Source organism: Pelodiscus sinensis, chromosome 3 (genome assembly GCF_049634645.1).
Source record: "Pelodiscus sinensis isolate JC-2024 chromosome 3, ASM4963464v1, whole genome shotgun sequence".
NCBI lineage: Eukaryota > Metazoa > Chordata > Testudines > Trionychidae > Pelodiscus > Pelodiscus sinensis.
The window spans coordinates 196,686,664-196,706,434 of NC_134713.1; the positions used below are offsets into that span (position 1 = coordinate 196,686,664).

Here is a 19,771-nt window from a genome sequence, read left to right on the forward strand (position 1 = left end):
TAGGGGGAGGCAGGAGAAACTGGCCCAGCCCAAAGGTTATGGTTTGGGTGACCACCAGTGTTCCCTGTAAGCTGAGCCCTTGGGCAGCAGCCACTCAGGAGAGAGTCAAAGGCTGTACAGCCAATTAGCAGAGTGCCCACTTTGTTTCTAAGGGTGGTGCACACCTGCACATGCTTTGGTGCAGATAAAATTTATTCCACACCTAGATTCCTGCATTTTGCTCATGAAGTCAACACCCAGATTAAAACTGAAACTGAGATGTGTACAAACCATTCCAAATGTGCTACAGAAAATACTGTTACAGCTAAAGAGTTGGCTCAATGTTACGGCCAATGTTTTATAAGCATTATTTATGAGGGGAAAAGAAGGAAGGTCCTCACATGGATCAATAGCTACTTAAAAGATAGGAAAGAACGGGTAGGAATAATATGGTGAGTTTTCAGATTGGAGAGAGGCAAAGAGTGATGTGCTCCAGGAGTCTGTCTGGACTGGGATCTGTGCTGGTCAACATATTCATAAATGATTTGGAAAACGGGGTAAACAGGTAGCAACATTTGCAGGTGACATAAAATTACTCAAGCTAGTTAAGTACAAAGCTGAATGTGAAGAGTTACAAAGGGGTCTCAAAAAACTGGATGACTGTGTAACAAAAAGACAGATTAAATTTAATATTGATCAATGCAAAATAATGCACATTGGAAAACATATTCCAGCCATACATATAAAATGATGGGGTCTATATTAGCTGTTACCACTCAAGAAAGATCTTGGAGTCATTGTGGGTAAAACATCCACTCAATGTGCAGCAGCAGTCAAAAATGCTAACCGAATGCTGGGAATTATTAGGAAAGAGATAGATGAGACAGAAAATATATTGTCTCTTTAGAAATCCATGGTATGCCTGCATCTTGAACACTAGTCACCATATGTCAAAAAAGATACCTTGGAAGTGGAAAAGGTACAGAAAAGAGCAACAAAAATAATGCATATGGAATGGCTTCCACATGAAGAGAGATTAAGACGACTAGGACTTTTCAGTTTGGAAAAGAGATGTCTGAGGGGCTATGACGGCGGGCTGTACAATCATGATGGAAGTGTATATAAGGAAGTGTTATTTACTCCTCATAACACAATATTAGGGGTCACCAAATGAAATTAATAGGCAACAGGTTTAAAAACATACAAAAGGAATATTTTTTCTTCCAATGCACGATCTGTGGAATCTTTGCCAGAGGATGCTGTTAAGACCAAGACTATAACAGGGTTCAAAAAAGAACTAGATACATTCATGAAGGACAGGTCCATCAATGGTAATTAACCAAGGGGTGCACAGATGAAAAACTGTATTCTAAAGCAGGGGTAGGGAACCTCAGACCTGGGGGCCAAATGCAGCCCCTGACTTGCCTGGATCTGGCCTCCAAGGCTCAGGGGCCCCCCTGGCACTGGGAAGCCTGTACTGGCACTCCAGACCCCTGCCACTTCCCTGTGGGGCTAGAGCACACAAAATCTACTAGTCTGGGCCCCTTTAGGCTCTGGTGTGTGAGGGGAATGTGGGGAGTGTTTTTCTCCTTCTCAGTCAGGTGCCACATGAGTGAGGGATTTTATGTGTGTGCGGCCCCTGACTGATTTTTCTGTGGGTCAGCAGCTCCCAAGCAAAAAAGGGTTCTCAACCCTGTTCTGGAAAACAGAAGCTAGGGACACTTTAGAAGTGGGAATGATCACTTGATGTTTATATACTGTGTTCATTTCCTCTAAAGCACCAGGCACTGGCCACCACTGGTAGACCGGATACCGGGTTAGCTGGACCTTTGGTCTGATCCCACGTTGCTAGGCACTGTGCAAACACGGGACAAAAAGATTGTCAGCTCTTTGGGCAGGGATCATCTAAGTCAACATGGATAGAGAGAGACCCACGGGGAGTGCAAGGAAAAATGAGGCAGAATTGGTCTCAGCATGACAAGCTGTGGTCCCAGCACACCAGCAGCCTCAGTCAAGGCGGGTTTTGGAAGGAGGATAATGAGATACTTTTGCAGATGTTTACGGAGAACTTCGGAACACTCAGCTACACAACATGGGAAGAGCAATGCGTTTCACTGGTAACAGTACTCATTTAAAAATGAAAATAGAAGCTTTTCCCAAGAATCATGTGCACAAGGAGATAAAGGACTTGATATAAACCATGAGGACGTGCTGTATAAAAAAGGAAGTTTATGGCATGTCCAAATATTGTGATGTACAATACAATTTATTTGCAAAATGCGCTTTGGACCAAAAGAAACCCAAGCCACATGGTAATATAACCCTCATTTTGGTCAGATTATTGGTAATATCTTTAATTTATACACAACAATCCAATCAAACTGAAGTACTACTCCTCCTGGCCTGTCCTAAGAAGTCGTATGTGATCTCTGAAATATCAAAAGCTTTGTGAACACTCTCTGAGGAGAGCAGAGAATAGAGCGCCCCATCTTTTGCTTGGTTCTGCTTCAGGAAATCAGCAATCACCTTCCACCGAGAGGCTTCTGACTCCTCTTCTGCCCACTTGTGCTGAGGGAGGGAAGTGGAGTGGAGAAGGGGGAAGACACTGTCGTGGTACACCAGGAAAAACACAGACTTCAGAAATTCTTGGTCCCTCTACAAATAAGAAAATGAAATTGTTCAGAAGGGCACCAGCGTGAGTCTGGGAGGTCTGAAAGCATTTCTAGAGATTCACATGTACAACACTAACCCGAGAGGATACAGTAATACTTCCCAGGGACATCTTTAGACACTGAGCTGACAAACCCGTGATGCTGCAACGCACTATGGTGTCATGTAAATGCCGGCAGCTTTATCATCATGTACACTGATGTTTGCACCAAATAGTGCACAATATTTTAAAATGTTTAATCCTAACTTTTCTAGTGCTGTACCTCAATGCACGGTGGTGCCAACAAGCACCAAGTCTATTTTGTGACACTCCTAATAAAACTGCCTTGATACAAATGGGCACATCTGTGAAAGGCACTTCACTGAAAATAAAATAATTCAAAACTGTTAAGTGTAAAGAGGAAAACTGTGTGTGTCCTTTACTGCTCCTTTAAGATCTACCGTATAGAGAGTCTTAAAACCCCTTTTCTTTCCTCCCAGAAAAATGTTTTTCCAGTTTATGTTTTTACATTGGAAATACCAGGGATTTCCAGTCTTGTCTTCAGTGGTTTTGCTGGAGAACAGCTTATTTATAATGGGAAAAATGGACACAATCTTTATGCACTATGTCAAGGACCTGATCCAGATCCATCGAGGTCACTGGCTTTGGGTTCAGGCCCCAACAAAACTACAAAGGTGCCTTTTTATTCTTACAAGTTCAATTCTAAAAGCACGTGGTCTGCAGCCAATAAAACGTGTATGTTCAGTGTTATTTGTTTATCAAATAAAATAGCTCATCATACTACACTGACCGAAACCCACTAGCAGATATTTACATGTATGGATTATGAGCGATCCTATATTTTTAACAATGAGGTAAGCTTGACTTCAATTACAAGCTAACCTCCCATACTTTCTTTGTTGGTATGATGCTATACTACAAGTACGGATGAAAAAAAGATGGGAAGAACTGAATGTATAGTATTTACTTCTTCTACACTGATCCCTGTCATTAGCAGAAATGAATTTAAGTACTAGTCATGTTAATGACAGAAACGATTCCAGCTAGTTACAGTGCTGATAGCAATACCTTTGGTGTGGATTAGATTTAATATCTCAGATAAAATCTGTTATACCTTTTCTGATCGCTTCAATGTGCTTTCCTTTTCGGCCCAAGCGCTCTAAAATAAAACATAAGAACATCAGAACGGCCATACTGGGTCAGACCAATGGTCCATCCAGCCTAGTATCCTGTCTGCTGACAGTGACCAATACCAGATGCACCAGATGGAGGGAACACAACAGATAATCTTCACATAATCCCTCCCCTGTCACCCATTTCCAAAGAAAAGGCAAAACTTGGCATCAGACTGAGTTTGGAAGACTGTGAAGATGCATGTAAGGACAGTTTTTGAGTTCCAAAAGGCATTTCTTTGTCTTGATTCAACCCAGGTGATACTTGGCCTATTGCCCTCAGAAAATAAAGAACAGAAAAGGGCACAATGCAGGAGGCAGAGCTTTCTGGCACAAATCCAGGGTCTGTCCTCTCTTCACCCATCTTTCTAGTCACTGCCAGACACTCTCCAGAAAAAGCATGTGTAGCAGGACAAGGCTTGGAATGGATGGATGAAAGAGAAATGGTAGTAGAGAGAGAGAGACCAGGAGGAAGAGAAAAGTTGCTCCTGGAACTTTTAAGTACCTCTGGGAGACCAGAGAGTGTCTCCCTACACAATACTCTGGTATTCTTCTCACCAACTAGGAGATGCTATGGACCCAAAGAGGACCAGAAGGATTCAAGGAATAAACAGAAGCAGTTTCCATATCCCTTGTGTCAAGATGGCACATAATTATAGTCATTTCCAGGAGCACTGGTAATCTGCAGGGAGTTTTGAAGAAGTCAGCTCGGTCTATCCGCAAAAATCAATGTAATTTCATCAGAGGAATTTTTGCCAAAATCTATGGTGTTTCAATAAGGAATTTTTCAGGAGTTTATTTTTTATTTAGTTCACATCTATTCCTGGCCTTTCTTTTGTTTTAAGGAATCAAAATGTGTATTGACATTATTTAGACCAATTACTCTGGAACAAATTGTACAGGAACCCTCAGAAGTTGGCCCTAACTAATTAGAATCTGATTAAAAATGATGTGAGGTAAATTGTTTTTTAGATAACCATTCTAACACAATTTGACTTTCTTCAGGCGAGGTATCCAAATAGTGTTATAACATTTAGCTTTGGTTCCTTAATATGGACTGAGGTGAACACAGGGAGAAAAAGAGAAGATTAAAAATAATTTAAAAAAAAAATTCAAAGAGTGACTGAACATTCAGGGAACGTCTAGACTACAGGCTTTTGTCAACAGATACTATCGACAAAGCTTCTGTCGACAAAGAGTGTCTAGACTACATCCAGTTCTGTCGACAAAGCAAGCTGCTCTGTCGACATGAGAGTATAGACGCAAAGGACAGTGTGGATGCAATAATGCCTTCTGTCGACAGAACCCTGTCGACAAAAGGCGTTATTCCTCATAGAATGAGGTTTACTGCAGTCGACAAAACTGCTGAGTTCTGTCGACATTATGTCGACAGAACTCGGTGGTAGCGTAGACGCAGGTATAGTTTTGTTGACAAAAGTCCACTTTTGTCGACAAAACCCTGTAGTCTAGACATACCCTCAATGATTTGCAATTTTTTAAACCGCAGTCTCATTTCTGAGGAACAACAACTATATGGCCGAACTGTAAAAGTTTCTACTAAGAAGATTAGCAGTCAATTTATTTAAAACCACTTTGAGATGATCAGGGAAGTTCCTATCTCAGAGCAGACTCAGGAAGACAGCAGTGCATTGGTTTACATCTGCAAGGTTATATCCACAGAGACTTAATTTTTTTTAACTGAAACTCTACATTTTGCAGGTAACACTCGACTGCCAAATACTTGGTGGTGCCACAAAAAATCTGCCTGTTTGGTGATCTTGTCCATTTCCCTAACAGAATTACATCTGTTGAGTGGTGGCTAAATTTAACCAGTTAACACAGTAAGTGTGAAAAAAAGACGAATGTTAGTAAAATGACTGCTTTGAAACTGTACTATTTAATTTATTTGCTGATACAACACACAGTACAATACAATAATTTTATCGTGTCTGAGTTCTGTTGCTTTACACAGTTTGTATTTTACATTCCATATTGCTATGATATTTTGAGGGCAATGATTTCACCTTCCCAAACATAATAGCTGTTACTGACTGGTACTATGGTCTGACTCCTGTAAGTGTCTGGACAACACTTATAGACACAGATTTTCAAAGTGCTTTTTTACAGTGTTGCTCAGCTACAACTTTATAAATTAAACCTTTTCTCAGTACCAGACCACCATTTACTTCTGTTAGACCAGGGGTGGGCAATAAATCAGTGGCACTTCAGCAGGGTTAGCCCCAGTGGGCTTCTGCCACTATATTTACCTGCACCTCCACAGGTACAGGCGATCAGAGCTCCCATTGGCTGGAAACACCTGCGGAAGCACAGGGTAAATATGATGGTATGGGGGCCCATCAGAGCTAACCCTGGCAGATTCAGCCCGGGGACCAGTATTGCCCAAACTGAATTAGACGATAGGTAGAACCACCTTCAATCAATGCTCCACACCCCAGAAACCACCTGCTAATGATGCTCAGACACTTTGCAGCATGCAGAATGGTGAATCTAAACTAGAGGGTTGATTAATCAGAACAATGGCTATATAGTCACCGGAAAGATGAGGCAGGGCACTAATCAGGATTACTGGGAGACAGATTTGCAAAGGTATTTACATAATGATACAAGGGGGTGCTTAATTACCTCTAAAATTCTGACTTTGAGTCTCCATGCTAGTTCCCTTCTGTGTAATGAGAGGAGCTGAGCACTACCCCGCCTCACATGGATGTTGGGAGGATAAGTATATTAAAGACAGCGAGGCAGTCCTAGACCATGACAGTGGGGACCACATAAGTATCTCAACTACACAGACAGAATAAAAAGAATCCACACGTCAACAAGGATAATTAGAAAATTAATCAGATCTTGTGTGTTAAATAGTTTACCTCTGCCCCATCCTCTTAAATAATCTGTTTCCAGATGCTATGGGAACATTTTAAAGTAGTATTTATACATCTTTGTGCTTTGCTACTACATTCTCATTAAGAAAGGCAATCAAGTACAAGAGGAATGCAGGCTCATCCAATCAGCCCATGCTTTTTCACTACTTACAAAACCAACAAGACCAAATCATGTGTAATACCTCAAAAGCCTGTAAGTGTCATATCAATATACAAGGTGTTACATACCCTAAGAGCATCCATGAGATCAGGCTGCTCCATGAGTTTGGGGAAAGTTGCTAAAACAGGATTGCTGATTAAATCTGAAATGGAAACCAAATGTATTCATGAATGAGATTTGAAATACGCTTACACTTGTAGCAGCACTCAAAACAATTCAGAAGAATTTCTGTGTCAATATCATTGCACACTCTACTGATTCTGAATACCCCTGAAGATAATGTAGACTATTGTACTTTTCTATAATATCCACATTTTAAAGGTGAAATATTAAAGATTTAGTAAATATTAGTAACTTTCCATTATCAAAATGTAAGAGGAAAGTGAAGCAACACTGAATACTTTTTTGTGTGGAGTTTAAATAGGGATTTTAAACTGCCTAATTCACTGTTATGCTGTACACTATGTATGTGCACACTCTGCGCAGCAGAATTTGGAGATAACCAGGAAACGTAGGGAATGCAACACTAGGATTCTGATTGATGAGGAATTCCTAATTCCTCAGTGAATGTTTGATGAATAACGGCCAGTAGTGCTGCAACAAATACTTCTTTTTCAAAATATTTTTTTACAGTAGACTTATGTGCTTTACACTTTACTGAAAACAAAACTCTTCTTGCAATGTTTGCATTCCACTGTGAGAACTTTAGTCAAATATGATAACGCATGTGATGTACATTAAAATATTACCGGCCTGAAATACAAAGAAATACTTAAACTTTTCTAAAAGACTCTTGAGTAGCAACACGGGACTCTCTAGAAGTGGCTGAAGAAGAAGAGGTTTCATTTTCCACTGGAAATTGCAAATAAAATCCCTCCAGATTGAACGGTTAGGTACTCTAGATAGTGTGCTATTTTTGTTCATGCTTCTGAAAACTGAAACACGTCGGTAAAACTGTGTAAGTCATCAAGAAACATAAGGCAGTTAACACAATGGGCTCCAGAGCCTTCTTAAACTGGATTTATAGAATCACAGAATACTAAAACTGGGAGGGACCGTGAGAGGTCATAGAGTCCAGTCCCCTGCCCTCACGGCAGGACCAAACACCATCTAGACCATCCCTAATAGATGTCTGTCCAATCTGCTCTTAAATATCTTAATGATACATGAATACAAAAACAACACACTTCCATCCTAACTGGCTGAAATCATTTATATTGTGCTAATCTTTAAACTACTTTTTGGAAAAATAAATTCTATACTACTTGTATTGTACTATCTTCTGCTAGGCTCAAATTCTGGTACTTCTGTAAACATTTGCTTCCAGATAAAGTGACCAGAAGCATAGAGTACCAATACTACATTTTCTCATCTTACTCTTTTTCAACAGAACAACTCTTACCAGCACTTTGTGTGCTTATTCTGTCCTTCAGGAGCACATCACTGAGAATTTGTCGATAAAATATCAGGAGATGAATGCAGCACATACTGCCAATTAATGTTTCTGGGAGCAGACTGTTAGAAAAAGAAATAAAAAATTATGTGTTTAAAGCAACTCATGTCATGCAGTTCCATAAGCAAGAAAACATGTTACAGGTTGAACCTCTAGTCCAGAACTCTCTGGTCCGGAAACATGCATGATCCGGAATGATTTTAGTGAGCCAGATGGCCACTTATCATGCGTGTGGCCAAGTTTTCCGCAGTCCCATAAAGTTTGTTTACAGCCCCCCATCCTGGCTCTCGTTGTTCTGTGCTGCTATTTAGCTCTAATTTACCCCAGTATGTCCTCCAATAGCCCAGGAAGCAGTGGAAGTGTGGGTAATGCTGCTAGACAATACTGACCTCCCGTGGTCTGGAAAATTCTCTCGTTCAGAACTGGTGAGGTCCCGACAGTGCTGGACTAGAGAGGTTCAACCTGTAGCTATATCATGGTAGGTGAATAAATATAAGACGCTCCAGACTCAAAGGCATTGCTGTGATCATGTGCTTTATGCACAGACGGTGAGAAGCAGTTCAGAGCCACCAACAGATGGTTCAGAAGCAGGAAAAAACTAAGAGCTAGTCAGCAGTATTGTGAGTTGGAACATATAAATGGAAGGACAATCATCACAATCACATCGAATTTCAGATTTTTCCCAGGCAGCAACACATTTAAACTGTGCACCGGAGACAATCTGGAGAGACTACATTGCTCTTTAGATGGTCTGAGTCTTCTGATAGTGTCCATGGCAAAGCACCCAGATTACAAAGGGGAAGGATCCAGCCATAACTGTCAAATCAGTTTATATTGAAACTGCTGCAATATTACCTGCCTGAAATCTTAAAGACTAAATAACGTGTGTCTCTTGAAATCGTAGCCATTCTAAAGGCCAAAAGAGTTCTCCGTGGGCCTATGTTTAATTCACACACGTGCCACGTGCTGATCTTCACCAAAGCACCAAAAATATCCTCCTGACTTCCAAAATCGGGGCTGGATCTTCAGATGGTATAAACTGCCCTGGCTCCTCTAGCTTCGACCCCATATAAACCCTAAGGCTTGGATCAAGTTGGATCCTTGAAGTGCCTCCAGTTTCACACTCCCCCCTGCCCCAAATAGCTCCAGCCCCTCAAACAGGATGCCCCAAGTCTGTCCATCCAGAGACAAAGCAGAATGGGAAGCCAATTGTTCTAGCATTGTTAGTGATGTCGCCAAGCCATGTAGCTGCTGTTTTAGGAGAGAGCCTGTTTTGCCACTTTTTCCCTTAATGCCTCTCCCAGTTTTTAGATTCCTCAACCAAAGCTGTCCTAGGAGCTCCTTGTCTTGAGAAAAATGCCGGTAGACCAATAATATGTGGTTAGTCGCTATGGTCATTTGTAGTGTTGCTAAGGTCTTAAGGGAGCTACCTTCCTTGCTTCCTCATCCCCCGTGATGGCTTTGTGAGGTCCTCGTCCTGCCAGAGACCCCACCAATGATCCATATTTCACCCTGTAGCACACATTCAGGTCTTTGAGGGGAACATACGGAGTGTCAATGGTCCCTGTTACAGCTCTGGGGTAAGCACTCTGCCCACTAGGGCATCTATAAAGAGGAAGAATGTCCTTGTACGTCAGGCAATAGCAAAGGATTCAGGAGGCCATCTTCAGTGCCCAGTTCTGGCAGGGAAGTCGCTCCCTCCGCCCGATAACAATACTTCCTCATCTCATCAGTTGTGCAGTTTGGTCAATATTTGTGGCACAGGAACGGTGAGGGAAGCTAAGTACATAGAGAGAAGCCTTCTAAAACACAAACCGCAGATGATACCTGCTGAGCCAGTTTTTCAAGTTTTCTTACTACACCTATAAAAATAGTGTTTCCTGCGGGACAGCAGACTGATGTCATCACGTCGATCTGGCATCCTGCAGCCACGCCACACCTCCCTCCTCCCCTGTGCTTGGCAGCTGGGAGGAGACAGCGGGGCGTGCAAGGCCTCGGAGCAGCCCCCCCCCCCCCGATGGCCGGGAGGAGAGTGTGGGGCGTGCGAAGCCTCAGAGCGCTCCCCCTCCAGCAGCCAGGAGGAGAGCATGGGGCACGAGAGGCCTTGGAGCAGCTCCCCACCCCCTGGCAGCCAAGGGCAGAGTGGGGTCTGACGCAGCCTCAGCTGGGGGGAGGGGTTAAGATTAGGCCGCGGAGGAGTGGGGGGCAAAGGGCCCAGGCTGGCGCAGCCGGGGAGGGGGCAGGAAGAGGGGGCCTGAGCTGGTGCAGCTAGGGGAGGGAGAAAGGGCCTCAGCTGGCACAGCAGGAGGCAGGGGTGCTGGGGAGGGAGAAGGGGTCTGGGCTGGTGCAGCCGCAGCTCAGTCCTCCCTGGTGGCAGGGATGGGGGGGAACATGGGGCCTAGCAAGGCCTTGGAGTGGCCCCCTTCTTCCTGCACCCGGAGGCTAGGGGGAGAGAGCCAGGGTGGCATGGCCCCAGCAGCTGGGGGGGCAAGAGGCTGGGGCTGGTGCGACTGCCGGCCCTCCCTGACAGCTGGGGGCAGAGTCAGGCCTGCCTACCCCCCAGACGGGGGCGTTCACTAGTGTGACAAGCGCACTGCCCCCTAGCATATTAAATTTGAATTGACGTAAACGATCACAGCAAGAGCTTCACCCTCCACACCTAGAACACTTACTTCAGGGTGCCTCTGGACTGTGTGCTTAGCGATCTCACTTTCACTAGAAGCTGAGGCTGTTTCTTCAGTGTTAGCATTTGAAGGAAAACACCACTGCTTGCTTAAGACACAAAGAGTTGAAATAAACATCAACAATTACATCAGATGTCTTGAAGCTAGAGTTTTATAAAACACGAAGGCACGTTTAAATAGGCACCGTTTCAAGCCTGAAAAGGGAATTTCATTTATGATTCTGGCAAATTGGCCTTATCATAGCTCAGGAGGAACACTAGAGGTACCCCCGTGGTTAAAACATAGACAGTGCATTGTCCGCGCTTGGGGTGAAATTTCATTTACCGCAGTGAAGGGTATGGGCACACACACTACATATTCCATCACAAATAACTCTGTTAAGACTGCTAAGTGCAACAACACATCACTGCAGGCATCCCTTTGAAAAACAACACACAAATCTCAACCATTACAAATCAGGGACTGCTTAAGACAAGGTCAGAGTCACACTGGCCTAACCAATTATGACACCTGACAACATTAGCACCTAATTCACTCATGGAAGAATGTTCCTAACCGGCACCCAAACAACCTCTCTCTGCCCCTTCATTTGTGGTACTGTATAATGGATGCTCCACTGTACCCGCTCCTGCTAAGGTCTATTTAAGATACTCAGGGCATGGCTAGCTTATCTGGAAGAATGTGTTAAGAAAAACCAGTTTGTCATTTGTTTGAGGTAACGTTTCGGTGGGAGCTGAATCCAAATCTGACTAAAGTGCAGTCTCACAAAAGAGTGGCAATGAAAACTATTGTCATGCCACAGACTTGTTTTCTTACACGTCTCTTCCTGCTGGTCTCCATTTGAAGGACACCATAGTAGACACTATAGATAATACAGGCAGTCCCCGGGTTACGTGGATCCACTTACATCGGATCCCTACTTACGAACGGGGCTTTTCTCGCTGCGGAGGACGCGGGTGGCGGGACCACCGAGACACGCCGTGGTCCCACCGCCCGCGTCCTCCGCGGCAAGAAAAGCCGCTTCACGTCTCCCTGGTCTGCTGGGGAGGTCCCCCCAGCAGACCAGGGAGACGTGGAGCAAAGCCGCGGAGGACGCAGGCGGCGGGACCGCGGCGCGTCTCAGCGATCCTGCCACCCGCATCTCCCTGGTCTGCTGGGGGGGGAGCAGCTAGTGCGTGTCCCCCCCAGCAGACCAGGCTTTTCTCGCCGCGGAGGACGCGGGCGGCGGGACCGCCGAGACGTGCCACGGTCCTGCTGCCCCCGTCCTCCGCGGCGAGAAAAGCCTGGCCTGCTGGGGGGGGGGGGCGCAGCTAGGGCCCCTCCCCCCACAGCAGGCCAGGCTTTTCTCGCCACTGGTCAGTTTCAGCAGCGGCTGAATCAGGACGCCTGGGGTAGAGCAGCTGTGGGGCTGCCAGGTTGGTCCCACAGCGCCGAGGTGCAGTGCTACTGGACCAACCCAGCAGCACCCCAGATGCTCTGCCCCAGGCGTCCCCAAGTCAGCCGCTGCTGAAACTGACCAGCGGCTGTCTATAGGAAGCCCGAGGCAGAGCTGTTCTGCCCCGGGTTTCCTGGAATCAGCCGCTGATCAGTTTCAGCAGCGGCTGATTTGGGGACACCTGGGGTAGAGCAGCTGGGGTGCTGCCGGGTTGGTCCCACAGAGCCGAGGTGCAGCGCTGCGGGACTAACCCAGCAGCACTCCAGCTGCTCTGCACCAGGCGTGTCCAATTCAGCTGATGCTGGTCAGTTTCAACAGCGGCTGAATCTGGACGCCTGGGACAGAGCAGCTGGGGCGCTGCCAGGTTGATCCCCGCAGCGCCGCACCTCGCCGCTGTGGGGACCAACCTGGCAGCACCCCAGCTGCTCTACCCCAGGTGTCCCCAAGTCAGCTGCTGCTGAAACTGAAAGCAACTCTGCCTCGGGCTTCCTGTAGTCAGCCACTGGTCAGTTTCAGCAGCGGCTGAATCGGGGACACCTGGGGTACAATATGTACCAGTTCCGACTTACATACAAATTCAACTTAAGAACAAACCTACAGTCCCTATCTTGTACGTAACCCGGGGTCTGCCTGTAGTGATAATTCATGGGCATGAATAAAGATCAGTCCCAAGTTCAGAATAAAGTCAATTTCCTTATTGTTTGTGCAGTAAAGCTGTGTATGAGCTCACGACTGCTCTTCTTCCTCCCCCCTGCCGCAGGGGGTCTGAATGGGAAGCATAGCTCCGTGCTCTACTCAGCACCTACAAAAATGTATCAGCTTGCAAGGTTGCAAAATAGAATATCCACCTGTTGTGTCATTTCATGTCTGTGATGTACATGTGAAACTGTACCTCTTCTTGATATCGATGGGTCCACTTCAATACCTCTCTCATAGGGTGTGCCACCATTCAAAACAAGCTCATACGCCCTGTAAAAAACAGCAATAAACATAATCAGGAGGAAAGGGAAACAATAACATCAGTTTCCTCTGAAAACCAAGCAAAGATCTCCCAGTTTTTATGACTACTATTTTAATAGGACCTAATTTTGCTTAATCACTCAGAACAGTTGAAACTGAGGCTTCTCTTTTACAGTACCAAATTAGCCACATTTCAAAAAGCTTACCAGCAATAATTCTCTTATATGTATTATCAATGGCTGTTAGCCAGGGTGGGGAGGAACGGTGTCCCTAGCCTCTGTTAGTCTGGAAGTGGGTGATAGGAGGGATCATGTGAGGATTACCTGCAGGAGCGCACTGGCAATCAAAAGAGGTCTGGGAAATGGGTTGAGAACGGCCCTCCCCATGACGTCACCCCTGCGTGCCCCTCTAGCTCCGCCCCCTGCGTCCTGTCCAGCACGCGGCGCAGGCGGCAGGTTGGGCTCTGCGTGCCGCATACAGCGCAGACGCAGAGCCACTCCGAGTGAGGGGCAATGGCATGCGGACACGACGGCCCACCGGGAAATTCCCGGTATCCCACCGAGCCAGTCTGCCCCTGATTACCTGTTATGTTCCCTCTCTCTGGGGCAGCTGGCATTGGCTGCTGTCAGCAGACAGGATACTGGGCTACATGGACCATTGGTCTGACCCAGTATGGCCGTTCTGAAGTTCTTAACTCCAAGAATGTTGTTTAAAATGTTCACACACACCCCAAACTGTGAGAATACTTTGGCAGGGAGTAATCCCTTCGGCTACGTCTACACTACAAGGTTTTTGCGCAAAACCAGCTGTTTTTCCGCAAAAACTTGGGGAGCGTCCGCACCTCAAATGAGCTCTTATGCAATTAAATGGGCAGTTAAACAGCAGAAGAGAGGGCTTTTTCCGCCATAGGTAAACCTCCTTTTCTGAGGCATAACTGCTTTTAGCGCTACAGTGTGGACGCTCAGAGGGTTTCTCGCGCAAGAAACCCCTATGGAAAAAAGCACAGGTGCTTTGGTGGCTATTCTGTGAATGCCCATCCGAGCTTTCTTGCGCAAGAGCGTCCAGCAGTGTGGACGCTCTCTTGTACAAAAGCACACGGCTTTTGCGATGCGCTTTGGGGTGTGGACGTGCTCTTGCACAAGAAGTTTTTGCGCAAAAACTCTAGTGCAAAAGGCTTCTTGCGCAAGAAGCCTGTAATGTAGATGTAGCCTTCGTGTTTTCATCCCCAGAAACCTGTATTTCTGCAGTCTGAACAAAGGTCTCTCCTCACTCACATATTCACAAACTGCAGTCATCATCTTATGTCAACTGGATTCATGCAGTCGAACACTCCACAGGCACTTTATAAAAATACATGTTAACAATGTGAAACAGACTCTGTTGACAACGCGTGGTCATTCAAAGCGGATATTTCTAATGGAGGACTCTAGACTCAGCTTTCTGACATTTTTCGTATTTCAGTACATGTGATAACCCAACAGGCACAAGAATCCTGCTCACTTACAACTTGAGACTTCTACTACTACCTGAGAAATGTTAAAATGTATGTAACTTAAGTGAGGTTCCTAAATCTACACGGACTTCGGTGCTTAAACTCAGTCTCTTGAATCCATAGGTAATTTAGGCATCTAAATATTAATACAGGAGTCAAATTTTAGCCATCCCAGTTTGAAAGTTTTCATCCTGATGATAAACATGTAGTTTCAACATTCTAGACGCTATTAATATGACTGTATTAGCAACACAGCAGGACATGCGTCTGATGGAAGGACCATACACTGAGAGAAAAGAAATGAAAGGAAAATGGTTCTCTTGTGTTGTATACTTGTTTTTGTTAAAAGGACAATTGACAGAGCAGATGCCAGATTTCTTTTTTATTCTTCAAAGCTCACTTCATCTTCTGCACTATTTTACTCCATTTAAATGCAAATATCACATTTATGGGAGACAATGCACAGCAGCAAGATTTTTTTTAATGGTTTGGACCAATTTAGATTTGAGTCATTCTGTCCCCTTGAATAGGTCAACTCAATTGCTTGTTTTGATTTGCATTTAGCTCTGCTAGCAGTGAGGTCTGGTCTCACTCCCTGCTTGAGGTAGTGAGTTCCATAATATTTGTGTTTCTAAACAAATATTACCCTGCTGCATTTTGAAGCACTAAGAATGTATAAATTACAGGCTAGGGGACTCTATCCTAGGAAGCCAGACTGCCTAAGCCCTGGTCCCCTGAACTGACGCCACATATGGTGATAAGTTAGCTCCAAAGCATGAGACCAAGAACCAGCCAGACAAGCATCTGAGAGAGAGAGAGAGAGAGAGAGAGAGAGAAATCATTGGTGCCGCATCAGAGCCATGGCACATCCTGCCCAGTGTTTCATCTCTGATGCTTCAAAAAAAGAGACAACCCCCTTTCCAAACCATGAGAATACGTGGCAGGGAGTAATCTCTTTGTGACCCCTGCAGGTGGCCAGCTGAAGCCCTGAATCTTAAGCTTTTGGAACATAAGACAGAAACCTGTAAACAAAAGACATAAGGAAAGGAATTCAAGCTATTCAGTTTAACAAAGAGAATGTTAAGGAGTGATATGATGACAATTAATAAGTATCTGCCTGGGCAACAAGCATTCAGTAATGGTCTCTTAAGTCCACCAAACAAAGGGTTAACAAGATCCAAAGGCTAGACACACGGGAAACCAGGCGCAGAATTTTAACAGTGGGGTTAATTAATTAACCATTGGAACAACTTTCCATCCCTGGAAATACTTTGCCACCACTGACAATTTTTAACATTTCTGCAATTAATACACGTGTCTGTAGTGGGACAGCTGCCCCAAGTCGGCGTGGGAGGGCCTAGTGCAGCACAGGAGTGGCTGTGCAGAGCCCAGCCAATGGGGAAAGAGCTCATTGAGAGCAAATCAGAAAAGGGCATGATGGAGCAGCCCAAATATAAGGGGCAGCAGAGCAGAGCAGAGGGCAGTTTCCACTTGGAGGGCAAAGGGCTGGCTCTCAGAGAGACAACCAAGACAAGAGCAGGATCAGAGAGGCTGGGAGAGCACTAGGCTGATGAATGCCAAGCTGGGGCCATGACACGAAGGGCAGAGAAGAGGCTGGGACTACGGGGAAGTAGCCCAGAAACGCAAGTGGTGGAGGAGAGGTGGAGGAGGGCAGTGGGTAGGGTCCCTGCTTCAGGGCCCAGAGTAGCAGACAGGCCTGGGCCCCCTCCTTTCCAATGATAAGAATGGCTAAGCCAGACGGCAGCATGCGCTTTGAGAAAGAGGCTAGTCTGAGGGCTGCAGTGAGCCACTGAGGCGAGTGATAAACCCAGGAGCTACCAATCCCCTGGAAGAGGAAGGAGCCAACAGAGCTCGGGCACAGCTGGAGGACCAAGCCCAGAAGCAGACTCCCTGGTCCAGGAATGACATGAGTCCGACTGTGAAGACAATGGAGAAAGCGAGAGTAGCAGTGGGCGAGACATCAGCAGGGAAGGCATCCTACTGAATGAGCTCATTCCCAAAGCGACCAACAGGAGGTGCCATGGCAGCGCGCCAGTGACTTGTTACGGTGCCCTTATCCCTACGGTTACTAGGTGACATTCCAGCACTGATAACGGCAACAAGAATTTTGATACCAAAAAACGTAGCGAGCGTATGAGTTGTAAAGAAACCCGGCACTCTGAGAGGAAAAGGCAGGCAACTTACTTGGAAGAAATTGGAATTCCACTGGCGTCAAAGAGCTTTAGAAAAGCCCAGCCACAGCTTAACTCTCCTCTTTCACTGGTTGACTGGAAAGCAAGAGGCGAACAGAACTTAGTCAGCCAGCTAAAAACAGACCCCAACGAGACAAGTGACATTTTGAGGAACCACAGATAAAATCTCTCTCAAAATTAGGAAAGGTTCCAGACAAGGCCACTGACAGGAATTCTCAGCCCGAGGGTACAACAGTCAGCACCTCCCCTGCCTATCCCCCCCGCCACACACGTACAAGCCAGGCCCGCATGGACACGGTCCCGCTGACATTTGTGCAGTGATGTGCTTGCGCTGGCTGGTGCCCACCTGCCCAGTGGGGTTGCCAATTATCTAACTTTGCAAACCCAAAGACCCACGGGTTCGGGTCCCTTCTCTGTCCCAAGAGCTAATCCCATTGCGGCTCTACCTTTTAAATGTACTAAGAGCCGCCTGGCTCTTAATACATTTAAAAGGAAGAGGCACAGGGGGGGAGACCGAGCACGAGTCGGGAGTCAACTGTCCCAGCTCAGACCAAGTCTTCCTCCTCCACCCCCGGCTGCGCCTCTGCTTTTTAAATGCATTAAGAGCCGCTAGGCTCTTTAAAAAGCAGAGGTGCAGTGGGGGAGACGCAGTGTGAGCCAGGAATCAGCTGTCCTGGCTAGCACCCGGGCAGCTCTTAAAACATTTAAAAAGCAGAGGTGCAGCTGGGGGGACCAGGTGTGAGCTGGGACAGCTGATTCCCGGCTCATGCTCAAATCCTCCAGCTGCGCCTCTGCCTCCCCTGCTCTCCGCATATGCTTATCGGGTAGTCAACTAGTCACTTACATCTCTACTGGAAGCAAAAAACCCAAAACAAAACTTCACTGACCTAGCCCCCAAGCGAGGAGAAAAAAAAAGCCCCTCACAGATGTGGCCCCCAACTGAGAAGCAGAAAAAAAGACATTCCCCTCAAGATCCAGCCCAGAGCCTAGAGGGACGGGGGCTGGTAGATTTTATGGAGCCCCGTCGCCCCAGGCTGGGACCAAAAATGAGTTTTTGTACAATTTGATTGTGAGCTACTAACCGTGCTAAAATTGGAAGGCAATGGGGAAAGTAGAATGAATGAGAAGAAATAGGTCCTTAGTCACAATCCAGCCTTTCGGAAGACCAATACAAATGCTTTCAGCACAAGTATAATTTTCTGAGATCAAGTGATCAGGAAGACAAAGTGTTCTGATTGCCAAACAAAGAGAGTAAAAACTACCTTTCTGTTCCTCCACAGATGGTAGTGGGTGGGGTGCAATGAATGCTTTTCCTTTTCTGTGGGTAATAAGACTTCAGTTTCCACTGCTGTCAACCTAACATTTGACTAACACTAAAAATCAATTTTCTATTGTACCACAATTGTTTGATGTTGAGATTCTGGAAGTGATAATAAAATATTGAGTTTGGAAAATGTATCTACCTCTCTATGCTTACATTGCGAATATAAGTGATGCCAAGTTCAAATAATATACCGACGTCTGGAGATGAAGAATTCGATCTGACAAAACAATCACCATCAAGCAAGCTGGGTAAGATGCCTGTTACCTAATGCATTAAAACAAAAATAAGCTGTCAGTGTAGATTTTCAAGATTCACAATTTTTAAAAAACTTCTGAACACCTTGAATCTTTTACAGAAGAGCCTAAGGTCAGTTTTATTATTCATCACTTTCTTTTAACTAAAAAGATTCAAGGCAAATCTACTGTTCTTCTTTGTTTTTCCATAAAACGCTGCTAATCTCTAAAAGTAACACCTTTGGTAATGATTGGCTCTCAAAGTATTTAATAAATAAGGGTGCGTCTACATAGCACCCTAAATTCAAAATAAGATACGCAATTTGTGCTACATAAATTGCATATCTTATTTCGATTGTATTTCGAAATTGCTTATTTAGAAATTTGGCGTGTCTACACAGCACCAAATTTCAAAATAACGCACTATTTCGAGAGATCCTTTAACCCTCGTGGAACAAAGGCTACAGGGATGCCGAATGAGCACGCCCGTTATTTTGAAACATATTTTGAAATAATGGTTGTGTTTAAAGATGCAGGGTAGCTATTTTATAGCCCCGCTGTCTAGACATGCCCTAAGAGACTGTTTTGCCCACAAGAGAAACACAGCCAACATAGAGCAACTGACAGAGTACAGCGATCCTACACAACATCAGTTTAAGGCAGATTATCAGGTCATGAGTTATGATAATGAAATGACAAAGGCAGCGTATTCACAGCTGCGCTCTCCTCTTCTCGACTGCTAACAACGCCCTGGAGCTCAAGTTTATACTGATTCCAAGCACAGCGTGCCATCTTCTCAATAACTAACATCAGTTCCTCTCAGCATTTCCTGGGGCATTCCCTTCCTGGCACACACACAACGTTGACAGCATTTGATTTAAATCGGCAGATGTTGTCAAGTATCGATTGCGACCGACAATCTGAAATCAACAAACAAAATCATCCATCCGTAACAGCCTCCCCTGCACACCTTGTGTCTGCAGGTCACCGGCCCTACGGCAGTGCAAAGAGCTTTTGACTGCCTGGCTCTCAGGGGAGTAAGTATAGAGCTGCGTGGCTACAGAGTGGGTGACAATGGATCCCTGCAGATGCAAG

The 19,771-nt window shown here is 45.4% G+C and overlaps 1 protein-coding gene across 2 annotated transcripts in view; it reads right to left on the reverse strand.

Moving 5' to 3' along the window:
• Positions 1–660: 660 nt before the first annotated feature.
• Positions 661–19,771, reverse strand: part of NPHP1 (nephrocystin 1) — a 36,865-nt gene continuing 17,754 nt past the window's right edge. The window contains exons 13-20 of one of the 2 annotated variants that reach the window (XM_075925801.1): positions 18,597–18,707; positions 17,112–17,194; positions 13,347–13,423; positions 11,008–11,107; positions 8,285–8,397; positions 6,951–7,024; positions 3,765–3,809; positions 661–2,634 (exon numbers count right to left, since the gene is read on the reverse strand). In XM_075925801.1, the coding sequence (XP_075781916.1) occupies positions 2,356–2,634; positions 3,765–3,809; positions 6,951–7,024; positions 8,285–8,397; positions 11,008–11,107; positions 13,347–13,423; positions 17,112–17,194; positions 18,597–18,707 (882 nt within the window). In that variant the 3' untranslated portion in view covers positions 661–2,355. Of the gene's footprint in view, positions 2,635–3,764; positions 3,810–6,950; positions 7,025–8,284; positions 8,398–9,765; positions 9,941–11,007; positions 11,108–13,346; positions 13,424–17,111; positions 17,195–18,596; positions 18,708–19,771 lie in introns of those variants that run through there. The other variant, XR_012903068.1, reaches the window with a different exon arrangement.